General features: G+C 40.7%; 1 protein-coding gene across 9 annotated transcripts in view; it reads right to left on the reverse strand.

Annotated features, from left to right (window-relative positions):
• Positions 1 to 23,250, reverse strand: part of TRMT11 (tRNA methyltransferase 11 homolog) — an 81,373-nt gene extending 58,123 nt beyond the window's left edge. For 2 of the 9 annotated variants that reach the window (XM_070449850.1, XM_020878862.2), the window contains exons 1-4: positions 22,741 to 23,248; positions 18,236 to 18,353; positions 14,758 to 14,827; positions 13,828 to 13,954 (exon numbers count right to left, since the gene is read on the reverse strand). In XM_070449850.1, coding sequence (XP_070305951.1) covers positions 13,828 to 13,954; positions 14,758 to 14,827; positions 18,236 to 18,353; positions 22,741 to 22,941 — 516 coding nt within the window. In that variant the 5' untranslated portion in view covers positions 22,942 to 23,248. Of the gene's footprint in view, positions 1 to 528; positions 659 to 13,827; positions 13,955 to 14,757; positions 14,828 to 18,150; positions 18,354 to 21,661; positions 21,925 to 21,985; positions 22,299 to 22,740 lie in introns of those variants that run through there. The other 7 variants (XM_020878863.2, XM_020878865.2, XM_020878864.2 and 4 more) reach the window with 7 other exon arrangements.
• Positions 23,251 to 25,147: the final 1,897 nt, after the last annotated feature.

Genomic DNA, 25,147 nt, shown 5'->3' on the forward strand with positions numbered 1-25,147 from the left:
GCTATTGCTAAGTCGCTTCAGTCGTGTCCGACTCTGTGCGACCCCATGGACGGCAGCCCACCAGGCTCCTCTGTCCCTGGGATTCTCCAGGCAAGAATACTGGAGTAGGTTGCCATTTCCTTCTCCAATGCATGCATGCATGCTAAGCGCTTCAGTCGTGTCCGACTCTGTGCGGCCCTATGGACAGCAGCCCACCAGGCTCCTCTGTCCACGGGATTCTCTAGGGCAAGAATACTCGAGTGCGTTGCCATTTCACCTACCTAACTCTGGTTAACTGGCACAAGGACAGAAGAATGAATAAATATGCTTAGCGAAGCTGAGAAGCTGTTTCGGACTTCTCTCACATTCCCCCGGAGCTCAGAGCTGTCCCAGGGGCCGAAGGACTGGGGGGGACGAGTGATCTCCCCGACAAGCACAGACCCCCCAATCCCAGCTCGCTCCGAATGCGCGGGTCGCCTCCACCCGCACGTCAACCCCCACCGCGCCGGCCTCTCCCGCCAGAAGCAGTGGACGGCCCTGCGGGCTCACCGGAAGGCGGAACTCCAGGTGCTCCTGTGCCATGAGCAGAAGATACCTGTTCAAGATACCCGGCGGCGCCATCGCAGCAGCCCACGACACGCCTGCGCGGTCCAAGAGTGTCTCACCTTTTTCTTCCCCCACAGACCACTTCCGCTGGGGCGGAGTCTGAGCCGGAAGCGGAAGTAGGGCGAGCCGGGCTCTGACCAGAGTTTCCCAGCTGTTGAAATTTGAACCCTGCGGCTCCCGGGGACGCTTCCTCCGGTGCTAGATGCGTGCTGGTTGAGGCCACTTTGTACCAGGAGCTTGTGTGAGATGCTGCGTTGTGTTCCAGAGCAGGTTGCGATGAGACAGTGTAGTTCCCAGTGATCCTCCACCTGAAATGTACTTATAACTTTCCCTGCTACTGCTAAGTCACTTCAGTCGTGTCCGACTCTGTGCGACCCCATAGACGGCAGCCCACCTGGCTCCCCCGTCCATGGGATTTTTCCAGGCAAGAGTACTGGAGTGGGGTGCCATTGCCTTCTCCAATGCATGAAAGTGGAAAATGAAAGTGAAGTCGTTCAGTCGTGTCCGACTCTTAGCGACCCCATGGACTGCAGCCTACCAGGCTCCTCCGTGCATGGGATTTTCCAGGCAAGAGTACTGGAGTGGGGTGCCATTAACTTTCCCTACAACTCTTCAAATCCGAGTTATTCAAACTGAACTGAAATTTCACTTATTTCCGTGCAGACTTATCCAACCACTTTAGGCTTGGGGACTTACTTAGCTGGACCACAGACTCAAGATTTAGTATGCTTTTTATATTTTCAGTAACTTTCAAAGATACATGCCTTGTAAGCCAATTAGAGTCAGCTCTTGAGGAAGGAGGTCATCTCTTAAAGATCCATTCTGTACCTCACAGAAAACAATGTCCTCCTCAAAGTAAGTACAGTTGATCTTTGAACAAGATGGATTTGTACTGCTTGGGGTCCAGTTATATGTGGTTGTTGTTGCTTTTCCACTGAGTACTACTAAAGTACTACAAGATTAGAGGTTGAAAGGCCAACTATAAATTTTTACACAGATTTTCAACTTTGCAGGGATTGGATACCCCTAATCCTTCCCCAAGACCCCACCCACCCCATCTTGTTCAAAGGTCAACTGTACTTGAGTTGTGTTATTACTCACGTGACAAGTCCACAGCCAATTGTATATTAAAACAGTGATGTTTCAGTTCAGTCGCTCAATCGTGTCCAACTGTTTGCGACCCCGTGAACCTGCAGTGCGGCCAGGCCTCCCTGTCCATCACCAACTCCTGGACTCCACCCAAACCCATGTCCATCAAGTCGGTGATGCCATCCAACCATCTCATCCTCTGTCATCCCCTTCTCATCCTGCCCTCAATCTTTCCCAGCATCAGGGTCTTTTCAAATGAGTCAGCTCTTTGCACCAGGTGGCCCAAGTATTGCAGTTTCAGCTTCAATATCAGTCCTTCCAATGAACACCCAGGACTGATCTCCTTTAGGATGGACTGGTTGGATCTCCTTGCAGTCCAAGGGACTCTCAAAAGTCTTCTCCAACACCACAGTTCAAAAGCATCAATTCTTCGATGCTCAGCTTTCTTTATAGTCCAACTCTCAAATCCATACTTGACTACTGGAAAAACCATAGCTTTGACTAGACAGACCTTTGTTGACAAAGTAATGTCTCTGCTTTTTAATATGCTATCTAGATTGATCATAACTTTCCTCCCAAGGAGTAAGCATCTTAATTTCATGGCTGCAATCGCCATCTGCAGTGATTTTGGAGTCCAGAAAAATAAAGTCAGCCACTGTTTCCCCGTCTATTTGCCATGAAGTGATGGGACCGGATGCCATGATCTTAATTTTCTGAATGTTGAGCTTTAAGCCAATGATGTAAGTTGCTTCTAACTATTCACACTGGCACAGATGTGATAGCAGATAGTTCGTAAGTTCTAATAATTTATATATTCTATGTATATGTTGTTGCTTTTGAGGATACTGAGTCTATCATGCTTTTGAGACCTGTTTTACATTCTACATAATATTGTGCAAAGTACAAAAGGGTTGGTATTCTGCATATCCCCACCATCAAGTGACAAGATCATAGTTGATGCTTAGTGGAAGCTATTAAGAGCATCGGCTGTTGTCAGTCTTAGGGTCAAACTTAAGTTCCACTATTTACCATCTATATGCTCTTAAGCAAATTTCTTTGCCTCTTTACGTTCAGTTTTATCAGAAATGGAATAATACTGCCTCCCTTAAGGGATTGTTCTGATTGAGATAATGTACACAAAGAGTTTAATAAATTGTATGGGGCAAAGGGGCTTCCCAGGTGGTGCTAGTGGTAAAGAACCCACCTGCCAATACAGGAGATGTATGAGAAGTGTGTTTGATATCTGGGTTGGGGAGAGGGCATAGCAAACCACTCCAGTATTCTTGCCTGAAAAATCCCATGGACAGAGAAGCCTGGTGGGCTACCATCCATAGGGTTGCAAAGAATTGGACATGACTGAAGCGACTTAGTATGTGTAGGGCAAAAAAAAATTTAATGAGGATGTTTTTCTTCTCGTAAAAAAAAAAAACTGTATGAGAATTCCTCTTAACAAACCAATCTACTTTTTTTAGGTAAAATGTCTTGATAAGCCTACTTGAAGTAAGTGAGCCTCTGAATGTCTCTTGGCCAAGGCTTCAGAGAAGGATAAAACTACTAGATGTGAAAAGGGAGTTGTTGACTCTTTTGAGAAAAGAGGCCAAGGTAGGCACAGAACTGATGAAATGTTAGGGCAAGGATGTGCAGTGCTTGATAAATCCCCATCCCTCAAGTTTCTCAGAATGATTAAATACTATACATGAGATTTTGATGGAACAGCTTTTTAAGTTTTAAAGAAATGCTGATTTTCACAGCTGGGTTGATTTGGTGCTGTCACCAAGTGAGAATACTGGCCTTAAGAGAACCCAGATGAATTCAAGTTTCCCAGATTTTTCACATTGAGATCCTTTGAGCTAAGGTTAATAACTAAATCACCACTAATTCTTCAGTCCAGAAATGAGCAGGAGAGCATCTGCATCATGAATCTCAAAGCATTGGCTACATGGTCTGGGGAGATAGAAATTAACCCTGCATCGGCCATTAGGGTTAGTGTGGAACTACTCTGAGATCAGTTAAACTGCCTTTGGAGGAATCACAGCTAGGACTCTTCAACATTTTTGGGCTTTCTAGAGTAGTTAAGGAGTAGCAGAAAGGTATGGACTTGGGAATTTGGTGTTCAAACTAGCATCTAGAGACTTGCAATTAAAAAAAAATCATTTTGTTGAAGTAAGTTCATTTATAGTATTGTGTTAGTTTCTTGTGTACAGCAAAGTGATTCAGTTATACATATATATATTCTTTTTCATATCCTTTTCCATGGTTTATTATCAGATATTGAATATAGTTCCCTGTGCTATTCAGTAGGACCTTGCTGTTTATGCATTCTATATATCATAGTCTGCATCTGCAACTTAAAAAAAAAAAAAAAAAAGAGTACTGGAAGGAGTTAAGAGGTTCAAATTCTGTCTTCTGGGAGCTGATCCAAAGCTCTGTTTTTGTTTCATCTATCCAGGCAGATCTTTTAGAGACCTGGCTCCTCTTGTGAGATTGGAACCTCTGGGATAGGCTGCTCATATTAAAAACCCAGAGGTATTCCTGGGAAGTGAGGAGAGGAGATTTCGAGTTCAGGTCATAATAGGTCACTACAGTGTTGAGACTAGTAGGACATAGTGAAGTTAGGAGATGAGAGGTAACAGGCCCAGCAGCAGAAGTGGGACCATACAGCTAACTGAACATCTAACACTTGAAAAGTGTTTGGTGTCACAAAGAACCACAGGGATTTGCGAATCAATGAGAAGGAGAAAAGTATGTATTAAGACTAGATTTTTGCAACAAATTAAAAGCAAGGGGATTCTGAGCAGTTCAAAGAGTACAGATTTGTTGTAACAAGTCATAGAAGAACTATGAAAATGTCACTTTAGTGAAGCAATCCTGAGGGAGTTCTGTTTCACAGGATTTCAAAAGAATACTCAGCATCTTCAGTCTTAATGAAGATAATTCAGGAAGAAAAGGAAAAAAAAACCTGGCTGCTTTCAGGAAACAAAACTGAACAAAGTGGGACTCTTAGTTCAAACTTGGCTCCTGGAGGTTAAATTTCCAACAAGCAAGATCTCCAGATGAGGGTAAAAGTAGATCCCATCTTCCGGTCGAAAGACTCCCCAGAACAAACCGGAAGTCCCAGCTGCAAACTAGACCAACTAATTTGCTTCCTGTGAAGCACAATCTGTGCATAGAGAAAAGTGTGAAGGGAAACAGGCTGGAGATTCAGCCTTCTCTCTTGGTCATCCTGCCGCTTTCAAATAATCAAGGGCCATACACTTCCAAGCAGGTGTAAGATGGCAGCATGATTGAGTTAGGCTCAAAACCAACTCTCCCCAACTGAGCAACTGCATGAAATCTAAACAATTTTTCCAAAAGGAGCCTAACCTAGGGCCTGCTGCCAAAATTAAGGATGCCTTTCCTCTTTGGGCCTGTCCTTAATTTCTTTTGTTTGCAATGAGATCGAGATTGCAAGATACCAAAAAATGGTTTCAGTCTTTTACTCCACTTCAAATACAAGGCCATGCACGACCTAGGTATCATCTACACTGCTCCAGGCTTCAGCTTTGTAGCTTAGGTGGCTCTGTACATCTTTGAACAAATGCCATTTATCACTTCTCTTGGGCAGAACTTGTGTACTAGGCCTAAGTTCACAGTGCATTTGCTTTATCTGAGCCAGATCTTTTGTCTTTCTTTTTTTTCCTTCTCATTTTCCTTCTCTCGCTTCCTTCTTTGCTTCCTAAAATACAAGAAGCAAAATATGACATCTAAATAAAGGCTTTTGACAAGTGTACATGCTAAGTTGCTTCAGTCGTGTCTGACTCTTTGCAACCCTCTGGACTGTAGCCCACCAGGCTCCTTTGTCCATGGGATTCTCTAGGCAAGAATACCGGAGGGGGTTGCCATGTCCTGCTTCAGAGGATCTTTCCAACTCAGGATCAAACTCTTGTCTCTTCTCCTGCATTGAGAGGCAGGTTCCTTACCACTAGGGCCAACATTTGTTTGCAGATATTAAGTAGGTGTGCAGCTTTCCCAGGGGAAAAAAAAACACAGAGATTCTTATTTAGGCACAACTCCCAGTAATCACCATCTCTTGATCCTAGTTGCTTCCCATGAGTAGGAAAATAATCATATATAGTGTAGTTAGCTTCAGGTCCTTGAGAAAGATTTTCTTGAACATCTACTGTAACAGGGCCCAGAGAAGTTTTATTCAATCCCATAGGACACAGGTTCAAAATTTAACTGCACACTGGAATTACCTGAAGACTTTTTAAAACTACAAGGCCTGGAATCTATCTCCAGAGACTCTAATTTGTCTGGCATGTGGCCTGAACACAGTTATTTTTTAAAAACTCCTCAGCTTTTATTTACTGTGCAGCCACCAGCATATCACCTGGGAACCACTCAGAAATGCAAAATCCTGCCCCACCCTACATCAGACACTCCAGTGTAGGGCCCAGTAGTCTGTTTTCAGTGAGCCCACGAGGTGGTTCGAATGCACACTGGGGTTTGAGAATCACTGCTGAGGAGAGAGTGGCATGGATGATGGATGGGCTTTGGGCCCCAGGTACCAGAGATAATAGCACGTTTTGCCTTCTTCACACCCACCTTTGGGAAAAGAATGTATGTGATAAATTTGCAAAACACTGCAAATATTTTCTCAGAAGATATAACAAGAAAATATTCCTCTCTTACTAGCCAGAATGAGAATCAAAAACAAATCTCCTTAGCTGAGAAAGTACCTAGTATAGCCTCCTGTGCTAAGTCACTTCAGTCGTGTCCGACTCTTTGTGACCCTATAGACTGTGGTCCACCAGGCTCCTCTGGCCATGGTGATTTTCCAGTATAACCTCCTAAAGTAGGTGATGTCTTGTGGCCCAGGCATGGTGATTAGAACTGAGGCTTCAGAGCAAGTTTTAAAATTCCAGAGTGAAAGTGAGATAAATGTGTCCCCAAGGCAAGGAGAGAAGAAGTAAAGTGAGTCAAGATGGCAGGAGCTAGATAACACTTTCCCCTTGCCCTGCAAATGTTTGGTTGTTAGCTGCATGAAATGCTTGGTGGGGGTGGATTCTTTGGAATCACAGTTTTCACACCTGAGTTATATTGGTCATGGACACTGCCATAATGCCAGGAAGGTCCTGACATCTAGGTTGTACTCTTGATTTTTGAATTGAAAACTGCCTGAAATCATTATCATGGTGCTTGACCAAAGTTTGATTTGTTATGGTAACGTTTTAAGAGATGCAGAAATTAAAATATGGTATTTCCTGACTGGTATTATGCATCAGTCACTGGGTTAAGGCAGTGGGAATACAAGGTTAAAAAATCATCCAACTAAGAGTTTTAAATCCAATGGCAAGAAATACACCATATTTCCTGGCTAGACTGTGTAAGGTCTATGCTAGGAAAATAAAATGTCATGGACTACAGCTGATGGTACATTTAATGATGCTGTGGTTGAGGATGGGAAGTATCACACATGACTCCCCTAAGGAGGTAACATTTTAACCTGGGCTTTAAAAGTGAACAGATTTTCAAAGGTGTGCTCAGTTTAGTTGAAATAGTAAAAAAACGTCTGGCATGTGGACTGTGAGTACAGGAGATAAAGCTGAAAAGGTTGAATAATCATCTTGAGAGTAAATAGGACGTTTTCATAAGAAAGAAACTTGCATAATCAGGTCAGTAATTTAGAATGAACTCTGATGGAGGCTGTGTTAGAGAAGAACCAACAATGGAGGCAGAAAGCCCAGTCAACAGATTCTAGTAACATTCAAGGCAAGACAGGATGAGTGTCTGGAAAGGCAGAGACTCTGGACACTTACAGGAATGAACTGATTTTTATTTCAGGGTCCTTCAAAATACACAGTCTGTATGATACCATAATGATACATGTCATTAGGGAGTGTCTGTGTGTGCTCAGTCGTGTCTGACTCTGCAACCCTAGTGGACTGCAGCCCACCAGGCGACAATACTGGTCTGGGTTGCTATGCCCTCCAGGGGATCTTCCTGACCCAGGGATTGAACCGGTCTCTTGCATTGCAGGCAGATTCTTTACCCACTGAACCACCTGGGAAGCTCCTACATGTCATTCATTATATATTTGCCCAAACCCATAGAATGCACAACACCAAGAGTAAACTTGTTTTTAAGATAAACTATGAACTTTGGATGGTGACTGCAACCATGAAATAAAAAGATGCTTACTCCTTGGAAGGAAAGTTATGACCAACCTAGACAGCATATTAAAAAGCAGAGATATTACTTTGCCAACAACGGTCCGTCTAGTCAAGGCTATGGTTTTTCCAGTAGTCATGTACGGATGTGAGAGTTGGACTATAAAGGAAGCTGAGCACCGAAGAATTGATGCTTTTGAGCTGTGGTGTTGGAGAAGACTCTTGAGAGTCCCTTGGACTGCAAGGAAATCCAAGCAGTCCATCCTAAAGGAGATCAGTCCTGGGTGTTCATTGGAAGGACTAATGTTGAAGCTGAAACTTCAATACTTTGACCACCTGATGTGAAGAGCTGACTATCTGAAAAGACCCTGATGCTGGGAAAGATTGAAGGCAGGAGGAGAAGGCTACGACAGAAGATGAGATGGCTGGATGGCATCACCGACTCAATGGACATGAGTTTGAGTAAACTCCAGGAGTTGGTGATGGACAGGGAGGCCTGGCGTGCTGCAGTCCATGGGGTTGAAAAGAGTCAGACACGACTGAGCGACTGAACTGAACTGATGAACTTTGGGGCGATTTTGATGTGTCAATGAAAGCTAATCAGTTGTATTAATAACAAATGCACCACTCTGTGGAGAACCTTGATAATGGGAGAGGCCTTGCATGTGTGGGGCAGAAAGTATAAGAAATCTATGTACCTTTCTCCCAGTCCCACTATCAACCTAAAACAACTCTTAAAAAGTAAAGTCTTTTAAAAACAATTTTTTAAAAAAGTCCAGAGAGACAAAATTTCACACAGTATTTTTCTGTATTTATTTAGCAGAAATTTAGCTAAGTAAACAGTTTGAAATAGTTCATTATTAATAATGAACATTCTGCAGTTGCCAAAAATAGTATCACTACATGCATAAATAATGCTCTTGATACTACTTTAAACATTTTTAAGACAGGTTATGAATTAGCATTTTTACTGAGCTAATGTTATAACTTTAGTAGCTAGAGTTACCAAATATTAATAATTAAATAAATAAACATAATTAAACTATATTCTTAAATAAACATAATAATTAAACTACAGCAAAAGCTGAGTGAATTTCAATTGTCATAATTTGATTATTAATCTTGACAGGAAAAGTGCCACTAAAAATTTAAGGCTCCAGGGGTTTTCCAGAAAAGGAGAAAAGCTTACTATGAGAAGGTATAATCCCATATAAATTAAATCAAATGGCTAATCAGTATTTTTTAAGAAGCCATACGGCGTCTGAGAATTCTGAGAACTCCTTAGATACCTTACATGTTATTATCATAATACTGTCCATTATGTCACTACAAGGTCACACAGTACAACACATTGCACATGTTGAAAACTCCTCTCCTGAAGAAGCTGCTCACGGCTGAACTGATTTACAGGAACATGTAACTGCGAATCTGTGCAGGTGCTCAGCAAGCTACTTAATACAGTAGTGCTGAAAAACTTGGAAATATGATTTTGAGAGCCCATAACCCCTCTCTCCACCTCCAGTGAACACAATGGAATCTGGATATTCCACTGTAAAGTCAGTAATAACGGAGGCAAAACCCAAGGGAAGTACACGTTGGTCTCTGGGCCTTCACTTCCGCTCTCTACCTGCCTAACACTGAGCCACAAGCGCTCAGCTCTGCTGCTGCCCGTCTCCAGCTCCCCTCTTCACAGACTCTGCTATGGACATTTTGATACTTAACACACACACTTGTACTCACTGGTTTTGTCTGATCCTTGTATTGGCAGTTAAAGGCAGATGGTCCTTTCTCACTTCTATATTTCCTGATCCTGGATACAAGTTAAATGCTCAGCAAATGTTTATTGAATGAATAAATGAACTAGACAACGTTGATTCTAGAGAGTGTAACTAAACATTGTAATTGTAGTAAGTATTTCATTACTTAAAACTATGTTTAATATAATGCCCCCCAAAAAGGGAGGAAAAAAAAAAAACTAGTCTTCTCAGATTATTTCTAAGATCAATACTTTAATATACTTTAAACCTTATGTTCATTTATATTCATGTACATGGTACAATTATACACTGGCACAACGTAAGATTAGCTTTCAGTGCTTATTTTTCATTCACATTCACTGCTATTAGTGTAGATTAGCACCAAAAGACAATTCTTAAAGAAATATGTCTCATGAAATGATTTATTAATAACATTAATATATTTTTAAAGTAAATTTTCTTATCCAAGCCTATCCATCTCTACTTTCAAGTCAGGGCTTGTTCATGATAAAAGACAGGTCTAATCACTTTTTACTTCTAATTTTCCTTTGGTATAGTAAACAAGCTATCAAGCAGCAGGTTCCTCCAGTTTTTAATATTTTAATAAACCCACTTAATGTTTCTTCCCCATTTATATACTTACAGGTAAAATTCTATTAAAATGAATTCTCTTGGATAGCCAAATTGACTTGTTGTAGCAAATTCACTGTTAGAGAAAAATTATTTTATATATACTATATAGCTTTCAGTATCAATTTATTACAAAGATGCTAGGTTTCAGGAAGTGAAAACCAGCATCTGAAATCTGTAAGTGACAACATATACCATTCTTTCCATCAAGATCAGAGATAACTGTGTGGTATGGTACTCTTTATTTTGAAATTAATTACAGAACAATCAATAAGTAATTTCTTTCTCTCCTTAACAAAGGTTCCAACAAGGTACTTTTATACCAGTTTATTCTTCATAAATAAATCACTATTATAACTGACTACTTACTGAGAAATAAAAATATTTGAATTTCTTAAAAAAATACAGAGCCCTTCTTGATTAACAGAATTTCTTTTACCGGGATTTTATCTATAGTATCTTATACCTTAGACAAGGAACCATTAAAACAAAGTCAATGACAAAGAATTTATATGACTATATCACACATTTCAGGAAACAAACATGAAGAAACAATTTAAGGCTACCCAGTAATAGCTTCTCATAAAACCCAGTGATCCTTACAATTGTAATTAGACTTCAAAGAGACCAAAATATTAGTCTATGTTAAGCCAAGATTAGGAAATCTTCCACTGTTGACATTTTCATGTTCTTAGTTTTTCAATCAAATAATCAGCCTGTAATTAGAAAAATAACATATCTTTATCCTAATTATCATAGCCTATATGAAATAATTTTACTGGCACTCCTATTATAATAAGCCACACAGAAGAGCTGGATACTACATATTCTTTTCCTAAAAATCTTACAAAAAACTCTCAATTGTTTTTAAACTATAGTAAAGGTGTTTATTTAATATTTTGTATATAAATAGGCAGATTTGTATCCACATTGCCTATTTGTCAGAAAGTTTCAAAAAGAAAAAGATATATAACACTAAAGTTTTATAAGGTAAACTAGGGGGGCTTTCCTAGTGGGATCCGCCTGCGGGTGCAGGGGACAAGGGTTCAATCCCTGGCCAGGGAGGATGCCACAGGCTGTACAGCGACTGAGTCTATATACCACAACCACTGAGCCTGCTTTCCAGCGCCCAGGAGCTGCAACTCCCAAGCCCACGTGCCACAACTGCTGAAGCCCGTGCACCCCGGTGCCTGTGCTCCACAAAGAGAAACCACCGCAAGGAGCAAGAGAGTGGCTCCCACCCGCCACGTCCAGAGAAAAGCCCGTGCAGCAACCAAGACCCAGCACAGCCAAAGCTCAGTAAGAATTATTTTTTTAAAGATCAAGAAGTAAACTATATATGGAGGAACTTGAAACACATTTTACTAAGTGGAAGAAGTGAAAAGGCTATACAATTACAATACAATTCTAACTATATGACGTTCTGGAAAAGGCAAAACTGGAGACTTAAAAAAAAAAAAAAAATCAGTGGTTACCAGAGGTTAAGCGGCAGGGAGAAATGAATGATCAGAGCACAGAGGATTTTTAGGGCACTTTAACTATTCGAATGGTACTACATGGATATATGGATACATATATTGATATATGTCATGATACATTTGTCCAAAGCCACAGTATATAGGACACAAAGAATGAACCCTAATAAAAACTATGGACTTTGAGTGATAATGATGTATCAATGTAGTTTCACAGATTATAACAAATTTATCACTGTGGTGTAGGATGCTGATAGTGGGAGAGATTGTGAGTATGTGGGGACACAGGATATATGGGAACTCTCTGAACTTTCCATTCAATTTTGCTGTGAACCTAAAATCCTTTTTAAAAAATCTATTTAAAAAAGAATTAAAACTAAGGTCTTTTAGTTATATGATTTCAGATATTTTACTCAATCATCTTATATATCTGGAATACTATATAAGATTTCAGAATAAATGTTAATATCTTTATTTTGATTTTTTCAAAGTCTCATAATATATACTTAATATATATATTTAAGAAGGGTTCGGATTCCCAGGATGAGCCATTAACAGATATCATAATTTTGTTCATTCATTTTTTTCCCAACTAAAAAATCTTATAAGGAATACAGTTTAGAAGTTATAAAAAATGTATTTAAATTATTTTTATTATAAAACATAGTATAGAAAATTAGAAATACAGATTTTTTAAAATACCTATTTTTTTATCACACCAATCTTTTAAAGAGACCACATCAGCTTCCTACAAAATGTCCCATTTTTTAATCTGAAGTACACATACATCTTGGCTTCCCAGGTGGCACTAGTGGTAAGGAACTCATCTGCCAGTGTAGGAGATATAACAGACGGGTGTTGGATTCCTAGGTCAGGAAGATCCACTGGAGGAGGGCATGGCAATCCACTCCAGTATTCCTGCCTGGAAAATTCCATGGACAGAGGAGACTGGCAGGTTACAGTCCATGGGGTCACACAGAGTCGGACATGACTAAAGCAACTCAGCATGCACGCACGTACATCTTAAATATATTTTTAATTAAATAAAATAATCTGGACAAGCTGAAGAAAGAGAGAGTAAGTCTGAAATGTGAATTTTCTAAAAAGCAAATGTTTTTTCATTTCTCCTGTAATATGACTATAATAATAATATATATTAACTAAAGCTAATTACTTAATTTGTAATTTGATGGTTTTTCAGATATAGCTGCTACAGGTCACCTTATCATCATGGACATATAAGAAACCAGTAAATTACTAGTCAAGTGGCCCTGGAAAGACAGAGTCATTTAATAACAAAGCTTGACTGTCAGATTACAAGCTTATAATCAGTAGAATTCTATCATACTGTTGCTCTAGCAAAGCAGAATTCTCCAATTTTCGAGACTCACAGCTTCAACTTCAGGTTTAGTAGCTGATGCTACTTGCCTCTGTTTCTACAAAGAGGCTAATGATGATAGAGGCTGCCTTTACTGAGCCCTTACAATCTGCAAGGTACAGTTCTAAGCACTTTGTGCACATGTGTGTGTGTGCTCAGTCGCTCAGTGGTGTCCAACTCTTTGCAATCCCATGGACTATATATAGCCCACCTAGCTCCTCTGTCAACCGAATTTTCCAGGCAAGAATACTGGAGCGTCTTGCCATTTCCTCTTCCACAGGATCTTCCTGACCCAGGGATTGAACCTGTGGCTCCTGCACCTCCTGCATTGGCAGGTGGACTCCTTACCACTGCACCATGTTAATTAAATCATCAATCCTCTTCTGAACCCTGGAGGCAAGCATGATTACCCGTAAGTCAATAGTAGACAAAAAACTTGGGCCTTAAAAAGTTTAAGTAACTTGCACATGGTCACCTGAATAACTAATGGAGCCAGAATTCAAAACTGTTAATGCCACGAACTTCTATATCATCTCCTCTGCTTACAATTCAGAGACTACCACGGTGCCTCTTCCTACAGATTTGATGACCTGAAAAGTCCCCCAAATTAAAAGGATTATTTTGGATATGTGCAAATAGTATGTTAAAACAGATGACCAAATCTAACAGGTGTAAGTGTCTACTGTTGCCAAGAAAAGAAAAACTACAACCAAAAGGACGAATGTCTTTGTATGCTGCTAGCATAACGTAACATTAACACTCACTGTGATAAACCAATAGGAATTCACTCTATAAACCAATCTTGACATGAAGCTCAGCTGATCAGCTGGTGCCAGAACATGAAGGTGCAAGTGGGAAATGGAACAGAAGGGGGACACATGGAAACCCATTCTGAAACACAAAAGTACGAGATAACTGACAGATTAGTTCTACCATGGTTTACAACTATATTTTCAGGTTAAAATACATAAATATTAAAGACGCCCAAAACAGGTTACCTAAGGCAGACAGATTACCACTCAAACGACTCTTCCACTGTTTTTCTACATGAACTTCAGAGTATTCACCCAGCTCTTTCTCATGTTGAAGTTAACAGTAAGATAAATTCTTCATCAAGAAGAGCTTTCACAGAATATTATGGCACTATGTAACTCATGATTTCTGAGCTGGCATTATGTCTTACTTCAGTTCTTATCATATCTTTAATTCTCCTAAAAACTGCTGAGTCACTGGACACTGATTAAAGTAGGGGGTCCTTAGTTCTAAGACATGACCAGTAGATGGCATGCTTTCTCCTGAATAACGTGGTCATTTCCTTACCATCACTAAAAAAGCTTTGTCATCACTTTAAGTTTCTTCAATACTAAAAGTTAGATTTTTTTTCCGTAAGGAAATTCAATTTATACATAATTTTATAGGAATGCACATACTAAACAAAGAAGACTAAGTAACAACTCTACCTGCCCACTGCTTGAATATACTTGTCTGTCCAAACTGTAATTGGTGATTATTACACGATGTTGAGATGTGAAACCAAGTTTTGTTTATTAAATTAATCAATAAACAATATGTTCACTTTCAGGAAAACTGCATTTAAACCATGAACTCTGCATCTGTACTTTCATTCTCCCGAGGAAATAACATTTGAGAAAAACCAACTGTATGTATTGGTTTCCATCTGGAAGTATACATACCTTGTATTTTCAAAGTCAGTGAAATTATTCCTTTCTAGAATGGCTTTTCCAGCAGTTACCATGTTCTCAACTGTAAAACAGCAAAGAAACAACATTATGCTATAGGAGACGTTAAGTTCATTACCTAGTTATTAACCCGAACTTTTAGATCCTAGTAAAAAGTCATATCAAATGGATACACATTTAAAGACTTCTTCAACAGCTCTAAGTTACTGAGACATTTGCTGATCAACACTTGAATGAAGGTTCAACCTATCACAAACTATCACACCTGAGCTGACTCTAAACAGCTCTTGAGGGATATTATCAAGTGATACTATTTAGGACATCTGATCCTACTGTGGTCTAATTCTAATCATAAGGAAACCAAGTATCTACACAAAAACTGTCTGAGTTAAGAAGACAAGAAAACTTTGAGCTTGTCTTTGAACTCAAATTAGGGATGTGACACCCCTTTATACTAGCCCAGCTGTGCCTAAAGAGTTTGGCTTCCAAACTCTCATCTGCCTTAGCATCTTAGTCTCAGTGTTTCAGGGTCTTCAGATGGGATGCGCTTCCCCATTAAAACATTTTTGGCAACCTAGTATCTTCAGAGCACAATGCCAAACTTTAGATCCCTTCTGTTTCTGAACAGTGTAATCAAGCATTTAAAAAGGGAAGGAGTGAGAGAATCTGCAGAGGATAGTTGTTACAATGAGGCTTATAAAATCATCGCTATCAATTTGCTTCTCTTAAGTCGGGCTTGAGTGGGAAGGCTTCCATGACAAGGTCAGTACCACTCTGTAAAAAAAAAAAAAAAAAGCTCAAGCCAGACTGTATCTTGTTTTCTTTCAAAAGACTCCCAAAATTCGAGGGTGTGGGGTAAGGTTAAATTAGAAGGCTGGGATGAACATACATATACTACTATACGTAAAAGAGATAACCAACAGAGACCTACTGTATTAACACAGGGAACTATTCTCAGGATTCTGTTATAACCTCTAAGGAAAAAAAATTTGAAAAAGAATATATATACATACATGTATAACTGAATCGCTATGCTGTATTCCTGAAACTAACACAATATTGAAAATCAACTATACTTAAATGAAAAAAATTTAAAATAAGAGAGAGATGGTAGAAGCATGCTACAGTCCATATAACAAGATAGAGAAGGACTTTCCGCACCATAAATCTAGTCCCGAGATTTTAACTGGATGACAAATTAAACTGAAAATATTCAGAAGAGTGTTGCCTAGTTCCTGGTTCAATATGGAGACCTGTGTGATTATTCAACTTGCCTTTGCTTTCAACATAAAACCATTCTTGAAAGTATAATTTGAGAAAAAAAAAATACCCCCAAGATGCCAAACATTTGAGTAAATAAAAGACTGTTTTTTTCTTTTAGTTTCTTTAAAGGACACATGACTACTATATTTTAACAGTCAGGAGGCATTATAAAGTATATAGATGAAATATAAATGACAACAATAACACAACAAAGTGTTGCAAAGTGTCTCATATTTTGAACTGATACAATGCTAACTCTAAGTAGGCTGTTATAATTGCAGGATGTGTATTTTAATTTCTCTATAGCAACTACTTTAAAAAAATACAAAGAAAAATGGCTAAAATGACAGGAGATAAATTAAAGTGGAATATTAAAAGTATGTTTTAAAAAAAAAGTGTTTGATAAACCACAGAAAGGCAGGAAAGAAACAGGGCAACAAAAAGCAAGTGGGACAAATAGAAAACAAATGGCAAGATGGTGGACCTAAATCCAACTATGTCAATAGTTATATTAAATGTTTCTGAACTAAATGCTCCAATTAAAAGACAGAGATTTCCACATTACATTGTTTTTTTTAAATGCCAGATGCAATAACATTGCTATCTTCATGTCTTTAAATATACATATTCAATTTATTGTAAGTGAAGGATAGAAGGGGCTTCCCTGGCGGCTCAGTGGTAAAGAATCCGCCTGCCAATGCAAGGGACACAGCTTCCATCCTTGGGTCAGAAAGCTCCCGTAGAGAAGAAAATGGCAACCCACTCCAGTATTCTTGCCCAGGAAACCCCACGAACAGAGAAGCCTGACAGGCTACAGTCCCTGGGGTCTCAAAAGAGTTGGATACAACTTAATGACTCAACAACAACAACACAAGGATAGAAAAATATACCCACGGCAAACAGTAAGTAAGAAAGTTGGGAGTATCTAAATCAGTATCATACAAAATAGACACAAGAAGTATTTCCAGAGATTAAAAAGGAACATTTTATAATGATAAAAATAGATCGTTGAGAAGACAATGCAATCATGTCATACATTTACTTAAAATCAGATCCAAACTACATTAAGCAAAACCAATTGTCTCTTTCCTATTTCATTGGTATCTACTCTATTATTTCCTTCTTTATACTTATTTTGATCTGATTTTGCTTGCCTCTTCCTAGTGTCCTAAACTGAAAACAGGTCATTGGTTTTATACCTCCCTTTCTAACATAAACACTTAAAGCTATAAATTTTACTCTATGCACTTTAGCTACATTCTATAACCCTTTGATATATATTTTTATTACTAATCAATTCAAAATATTGTCCTTTTTGAACTATTTAGAAGTTACTTAAAAGTGTGTTAATTTAAAAATATTCAGTACTATTCTAGATTTTACTATTTCTTCAATTTAATTCCATTGTCATCAGACAACATATAAGATTTTGATCATTTGAAAATGTATTGAGACTTATTGTCCAGAATATATCTTGGTGAACATGTGCTCATAACAAAATATGTATTCTATACTTAGGTGAAGTTCTATTAATGTTAATTATAGTCACAGGGCTTGACACTACTACTAAGCTCCTCCATATGCTTATTATTTTCCCAACTTTAAAGGCTAAAAAAAATTAATTGCAAGGACTTTTAAAGGTTTATTATGAAGATATTCAAATATACACAAGATCAATGAAAACCGTATTATGTATTACGTAATGAAATCCCAAACATCTACTCTGCTGCTACAAAATTAGTAACATTTGATTTGCAACAGTTATAAAAGCTTTTAAGAAGAAAAGAAATATTAGAAAAAGAAAAGCAAGCATAAACACATTTCTCCCTCTTAAAAAAAATAATAGTAAATACTTAAGGGGCTCCCCTGATGGCTCAGCAGTAAAGAGTCTGCCTGCCAGTGCAGGAGAAATAGGTTCAATCCATGATCTGGGAAGATCCCCCGTGCCACAGAGCAGCGAGGCCCGTGTGCCACAACTACTGAGCCTGGCCACGAGTTAATAAATGCTGCGGTTGGATGATAAGTACATGAAGATTACACTAAATATTTTCTTTAATTTTGCATATATTGGAAATTTTTCATAATGAAAGTTTAAAAAGCCACAGTGCTCCTTTATCACAATACCTGGCTAAACTATTTCAATTGTCACTGCCATCATTGATGCCCGTTCAAGATGATATGACCGTGAAGAATATCACCATCCACTTACTGAGTTCTATTTGATCTTTCTTTAGATATTTGCAGTTTTCAAAATGCTTCTTTGGCACCACAAGATAATGATGAGGTGCTGCAGGCTTGATATCTTTGAAGCAAACTAGGTCTTCATTCTAAAGGAAAAAAATGTGTCATTTGTTAGTGAGTTTTTAAAAAGAATTTCCTAATGTGGTTGAGGCATATGCTAAACATCATAAATCTCAGTCTGATATGGAAATGGTACTTATGTTACAACTAATGTCCATTGGGCAATTTTGTGATTATGCAGTACGTCCATAAAGACAAGCTTTAGCTTCCTTCATGAGACACTCATTTATCCCAGAGAAGAAAAAGGCTTATATAAAGTCAATTTCAAGGAAGCAATTATGAATGAAGCTATTAAATTCCTTACTATAATCCCAGAATTTTTAAAATTTCATTATATATTTCTCCATCTCTACCCTAAGGTTTTTCTCCTCCTAGTATGTACTTTCAAAGGTTTGACTACAGAATCATAGCAAGTTTGATAAATTCTTTTTAAATTTAGTTTTTTCCAAAGTCACGTTTTCTTCAATTATAGCATCATCTAGCAACTACATGGGATTACATTTTAAAACTTTTTCTACAAAAAAATTTTTTTATTTGCCACTTTATAGCATTAAAAAAGACTCAAAATATTGAAAACAAACTCCAGTATATTGTGCTAAGATATGTATGGCATCAGTTTTCTGTTTTATAAACTCTACACAGTAATGTAAGGAAAAAAGGAAACAAAACAGTGAGTCTTTCAACCTATTAACATTTGAGTTTCAGGCTTTTCCAAGAAAAAAATCTATATTCCCTAAATAAGCTTATTCAATTTCTTATACCTAAAAAGTAAGTAAAAACTAAACAAAATCAGTATCAATAATCATAGTTTCCCTCAGAAACACTGACAGAATGCACTGTTGCTCATTAGTTCTCCACTCCAAGAACTAAAATTCAACTGGGACAAGAGCCTCATATGCATCCTAATAATCTTGATTTCAACAAGAATGATGATGAAAGGCAATACAGGCATCATGAACTTCTTTATCAGTGTCCATCAGTTCAGTTCAGTTCAGCCACTCAGTTGTGTCCGACTCTTTGCGACCCCACGGACTGCAGCACGCCAGGCCTCCCTGTCCATCACCAACTCCTGGAGTTTACCCAGCTCATGTCCACCGAGTTGGTGATGCCATCCAACTATTGCATCCTCTGTCGTCCCCTTTTCCTCCCGCCTTCAATCTTTCCCAGCATCAGGGTCTTTTCAAATGAGTCAGCTCCTTGCATCAGATGGCCAAAGTACTGGAGTTTCAGCTTCAGCGTCAGTCCTCCCAATGAACATTCAGGACTGATCTCCTTTAGGATGGATTGGTTGGATCTCCTTGCAGTCCAAGGGACTCTTAAGAGTCTTCTCGAACACCACAGTTCAAAAGCATCAATTCTTTGACACTCAGCTTTCTTTATAGTCCAACTCTCACATCCATACATGACCACTGGAAAAACCATAGCTTTGACTAGACAGACCTTTGTTGGCAAAGTAATGTCTCTGCTTTTCAATATGCTGTCTAGGTTGGTCATAACTTTCCTTCCAAGGAGTAAGTGTCTTTTAATTTCATGGCTGCAGTCACCATCTGCAGTGATTTTGGAGTCCCCAAAAATGAAGTCTGTCACTGTTTCCACTGTTTCCCCGTCTATTTGCCATGAAATGATCAGTATCCATACTGCTCATCTAAGCTTTAGGTGACTGACAAACTGGTCTCCAGTGACACCACATGATACTTTAATATCATAAATATACTGTGTATCTGTCACATTCTATATGACATTGCTGTACTTTATAAAGAATAAACCATATACTTTGCTCATTCTCCTTCTTCAGAGCTTTATTCAAATTACACCTTTTTTTTTTTAATTTTTAAAATTGATTTGGCTGCATCAGACCTCAGCCGTGGCACACAGGATCCCGGCTGTGTTCTATGGAATCTCCCGTTGTGGCATGCAGACATGGGCTCCAGCTCAGTAGTTGTGGAGCACGGGCCCGGTTGTTCCAGGGCATGGAGATCTTAGTTCCCGACCAGGGATCAAACCTGTGTCCCCTGCATTGGCAGGAGGATTCTTAACCACTGGACTACCAGGGAAGTCCTCAAATGCCACCTTCTTAGTGAAGCATTTCCTTACTAAAAGTTTAAAACTGCATCCCTTTTCTCTTTTGTTGTTCCCCATCTAAGAAACTATACATTTTATTATGTTGCTTATTGTCTATTTCCTGTGAGTAGAATGTAAGCACCACGAGGATGGGGGTTTTTGCTCCTTTTATTTGTTTCTGTATCCCAATGCCTCCAGCAGTGTCTGGCACAAAGAAGGCACTCATGTAAATACTGAGTAATGGACAGGTGACTGAGTTTCCTCTTTCCCAGGGACAAAGCTCTACCTCTTGGAGCCAGTTTAAACCTCTGTCCATTGGCACCTGCCCATCAACATTTAAGCACACCAAAGACTTCCTTGTTTCAAAAAACTTTCTCTTAACTCCACCTCCTCCCGTAGTTACCACTCTCTCTCCCTTCTCCCCAAAACTGCCAAACTTCCTTCAGAAGTTGTCTGTATTTGCTGTCTTCAATGTTTTAGACTGACTCTGGGGGTTTTTATCAACCATCTGCCCTCTGCCCCATCACTGCACTGCAGTTGTTCTCCTGAAGGTCAGTGGTCAGCACCCTGGGGACAAAACCAGGGTGCATGCATACACTCTCTGCATGCATACAGGAGAGTCATCCAACCCAGATATGAGGATGAGGGAAGGTGGATATTGCTACCAATCCCTATCTTCTCAACACATTCCTTTCTCTTCGCTTTCCTAGTTTCCCCTCTGTTTCTCTGTCCCCTTTCCAGGTCTTCATCCTCCACCTCTCTTACTGTGGTAGGGTTCTTTAGAGTTCTGTGCAGGGATCCCTTCCCTACTCTACAAATATGTCCTAGGTGATCTTGTTAATTTCCCTCTTTTCAATTTCCACCTATAAGCTGGCAGTTCCTATCATCTGGGTTAGAGATGCAGACCTCAGCATTGTCAGACTCCTAATTATTCCTAAATTGATCTGCTTTTCTTCATCTCCATTACTACATCTTATGTCAGGCCATCATCAGGCTGGATTACCTCAACAGCTTCATAACCAATCTCCATGCCTCCAGCCTGGTCCTCTCCAAATCATTCTCCCCCAGGGTACCAGATGATCTTTCAAAGATCAAACGTTTTCATGGAATTCCTCAACCCCTTTCTTCCAACCCAGCATGAACAGTAGCAATAAACGGTGGAGTTTCCTTCCCTTCACTCTGCAAATAAAGCCCAAACTGCTTAACATGAAGTACAACAGCCTTGATAACTTGGCCCTCGCTTACCTCTCCACCCTCATCTTTTACCACTCACCCCTTCAAACTCCATGCTCCAGTTAGATTGAATTTCTATTCGTCTGTGGCAGAGACCAAACCGCGGAAGGTTCTCTCGACCGAAGGCATTCTTCTCTCCTCCTCCTCACCTGACCATACTTATTTTTTCACGTCTCACTTCCTCTGGAAGGTCTTCCCTAACCCTCCAGATCTGGTCAGGTGCCCCTCCCACGGGCCTTGCAAAATACTGCAGGTGGTAAAATCATCTCACGTAGCACGGCTACTATCAGCTGCCTCTTCTGTCGGTACTGACTCCACCCTTTAGATTATAAAATGTAAACAGGGACTACTAGCCTTTATTTACCTTGTTCACCACTGAATCTCCAACAGTGCTGAGAAGGAATTCAATTTACTTTTAACAAATGAATCATTACTACAAAACAAAAACACCGCCCAGAATCTTTGGAGCTGACTCTTTCAAATGACTGTTTCTCTAAAGGCGAGTCAAGCTGGTAGACGAAAGTGCCTACCCGATATCTGTTTTAAAATATCTGAGCAAAGTCTAAATGCTCTGAAAATTTCCACATATCCCAACTGATAATAACACTTCTAAGGAACTGGACCCTTTAGTGGAAATCGGAATCTATTAACTAACAGCGTGACCACGGACCAGTTCTGCCAACCTATTTTCAGTCGATCTAACAAATGGGCTTTTCACAATCACCATTATCTATTTTCTACTAGTTTGTTTTCAGTATCAGTATTTGCAGAATGTAAAGGCAGTGTCTAGAAAGTGGGGTGGGGGCGGGGCAGGGAGAGGTTTCTTTAATAAAATCAGAGGTCACTGTTGTCTACCGACCACCTCGGCTGCGGAGAGAGGTTTTCCCTCTGCCCTTTCTCCCCTTAGAACAGTAAACGAGGCTGGTGGCACTCCGGGCGCCTAGAGAAACAAACCTGTCTGTATCACTAAGACACCCAGCCTCCCCCAGCTCCATTTACGCAGGACCGTCCCCACCCGATCCACGCCGGCGAGGCCCCTCTAAGCGGAGGCCCCCCGCAAGCGGAGCCCCCCGGAGCGCTCCGGATCCCACCCACGCCCGGGCGCGCGTCGCAGCCCACCTCACAGTGTAGGAGTTCGGTGCCGGGTTCCTGGTGCGCCGCGATCCGGCAGAACACGCACTTGCTACTGTAGTTCGCGAGCTCCGGGGACTCTGCGGCCACCGCGGGGGTCTCCCCTGGGGACCCCGCGGGTTGGGCAGCCGCCGCTGCCTCAGAGCGGGCACACGACTTCCCTAAATCGCATTCCTGCTCCTCCATCATCGCACCCGCTCTTCTGCGCCGCTGAGAGGCTTCTCCGGGACGACAGGGCCTCTTGGAGTTAGCCTCCTGCACCTCCTAGATTTTACCTCGAGATGTCGCCCCTTGTCTGGCGCTGGGCCGGGCAGGGAGCTGGGCACAGCGCGGATCCAGGGCGACCGGAGCCGCAGGGCGACTCGCCGCGGAGCCGCAAAAGCCAGAGGCTGGCCTTCACGCTGACTGCCACGCGGGGGCGCGCAAGGACACGACACGGAAGAGCAGCCGGCGGCGGCGGCAGTCGTCCATCCCCGTGCGTCTCGGTGGTAACGACGCAGGACTTCCGCCACAAGGCCGGCTCGCGCCCCACTTCGCGATGACATCACGTTCGCGCTCTCCCCGGGAGGCCGAATGAATTTGTTGACAGTTCTGAACGTCTTCTCCCTGAAGCCAGTAACATAAAGTGCCTCGAGTGTATAATGATGTCTTAAAAAAAAAAAAAATTCGTAGGTTTTACGAGAAGGAACATTTCTAGAGCTGTTTTCTACACAGACTATATTTGATGCTTTGGGTATGCATTTTCAACCATGATCATTTTAGGCGATAAGGCTCAAAATATCAAACAGAACTTCACACCTGTTTTTACCTTTTGTTATTATTGACAGCATCAGCTAGATCAAAATAGTGGGCTTTATCTCATTCTTCATACACAGGTAAATGCGGAATCCTGTAGTTTATAGTCTGACATTCCAGAACTTCATAGAAATTCACGAGGAATTGACCTAGAAACTTCAAGAAATGACAAGAAATTCAGGCAGGACTTTCTTGGGAGTTGTGCTTCGGGAAAGAGTGAAAAATGAGTAACACATTCCCTTCCTGGCTCCCTGGGTTGGAAGGGGTGCACAGGTTGGTCCCTTGGATGATGGTCGGGGCAGATCTGTGGGTCTATCTGGAAAGGTGGCTTAGGAGGCCTGCCCACCCATCCCCACACTCTTGAGGGTGCTGTGTGCAGGGATCATGAGTAATACCCTCTTATTGCTCAGGACATGGCAGAAGTGGCAGTTGGGTTTTGGGGGTTTTGTACCTTGTTGTTTATAATTTGCCCAGGCTGTACTTCAATTCAGTTCAGTCCCTGAGTCCTGTCCAACTCTTTGTGACCCCATGGACTGAAGCATGCCAGGCTTCCTGGTCCATCACCAACTCTCTGGAGCTTGCTCAAAATCTGCAGGCAGTTACTTTTAGTCCTTTAGTTTCTTTATATTCTGTTGCTCAAGGAGACATTTGTCCACATGCAAACACTGTAGCAACGGGTCCCAAGTCCCCATTCTGCCTCATTGCCCTGCTGTGAGCTTTTGCACCCCTTATTTTTAAGGGTTAAGGGGCTGAAGTTTTCCTCTTCTGAAGCATCTTCCTGCTGGACAGGGGCCTCAGACCCTAGCTTACACTAGAGGTATAGAATGGATTGAAACCCTTGAGCCATAATGAGCCTTACTTGAAACTGCTGGAGCCTAGAAGATACAAAGTTAACCAAAAGGTTAACCAGACAAAGGCCAAAAAGAGCAATAATAGCTACTAAGGGGCCTAGAAATGGAAGGAACCAAGTTAACTTTGGGAGTAGGGCTCCTGTAAGTGTTGACCAGACAGTGAGATTGTGTTGCTCTTGCCAAAGTTGTGAAGCCTTTCTGCATGGGTGAGTATTTCTTTAATATTAACATCCACCTGTCCTGTTGCATTGATCCAGGCACAGCGGGAAGTATTAGTTACCAAAAACACTCTGCCTGTACTGCCAGAAAGTAGCAAAGAGCCAGGCGATTGTGAACAACTATATTAGCCAAAGAAACAAGAGCAGTCTTATGTCCCTTTAGGGCTTGTTCTATCAGTTTCACCACATAAGCACACTGTCCGGGTGAAATTTCTCAGTGTTACTTCGTGATAAGTTTCCACATAGAGCCACCAGTCCTATTGCTAGCCCTGCTCTATGCTAAGATCATGCCTCTTGCTCTCTAGGTTCAAGGGTGAGCCAGCCTGGTCCTGTTACAGATAAAATCCCTCTTATCCCTGTAGACCATACAGGACAGTCTGACACAAAGTGGACATCATCAGTGCATTTACAGGCCATAGGATGAAGGCCTTGGGAAAAGGGCAGGTCCTGACCATAGCTCCATAACATGATGTTTTGGGTGTCTGCAGAGGAAAAGAAACGCTTCAGGGGGGCAGACCTGAATGTGTCCTG

This window comes from Odocoileus virginianus, chromosome 19, assembly GCF_023699985.2.
Source record: "Odocoileus virginianus isolate 20LAN1187 ecotype Illinois chromosome 19, Ovbor_1.2, whole genome shotgun sequence".
Taxonomy (NCBI): domain Eukaryota; kingdom Metazoa; phylum Chordata; class Mammalia; order Artiodactyla; family Cervidae; genus Odocoileus; species Odocoileus virginianus.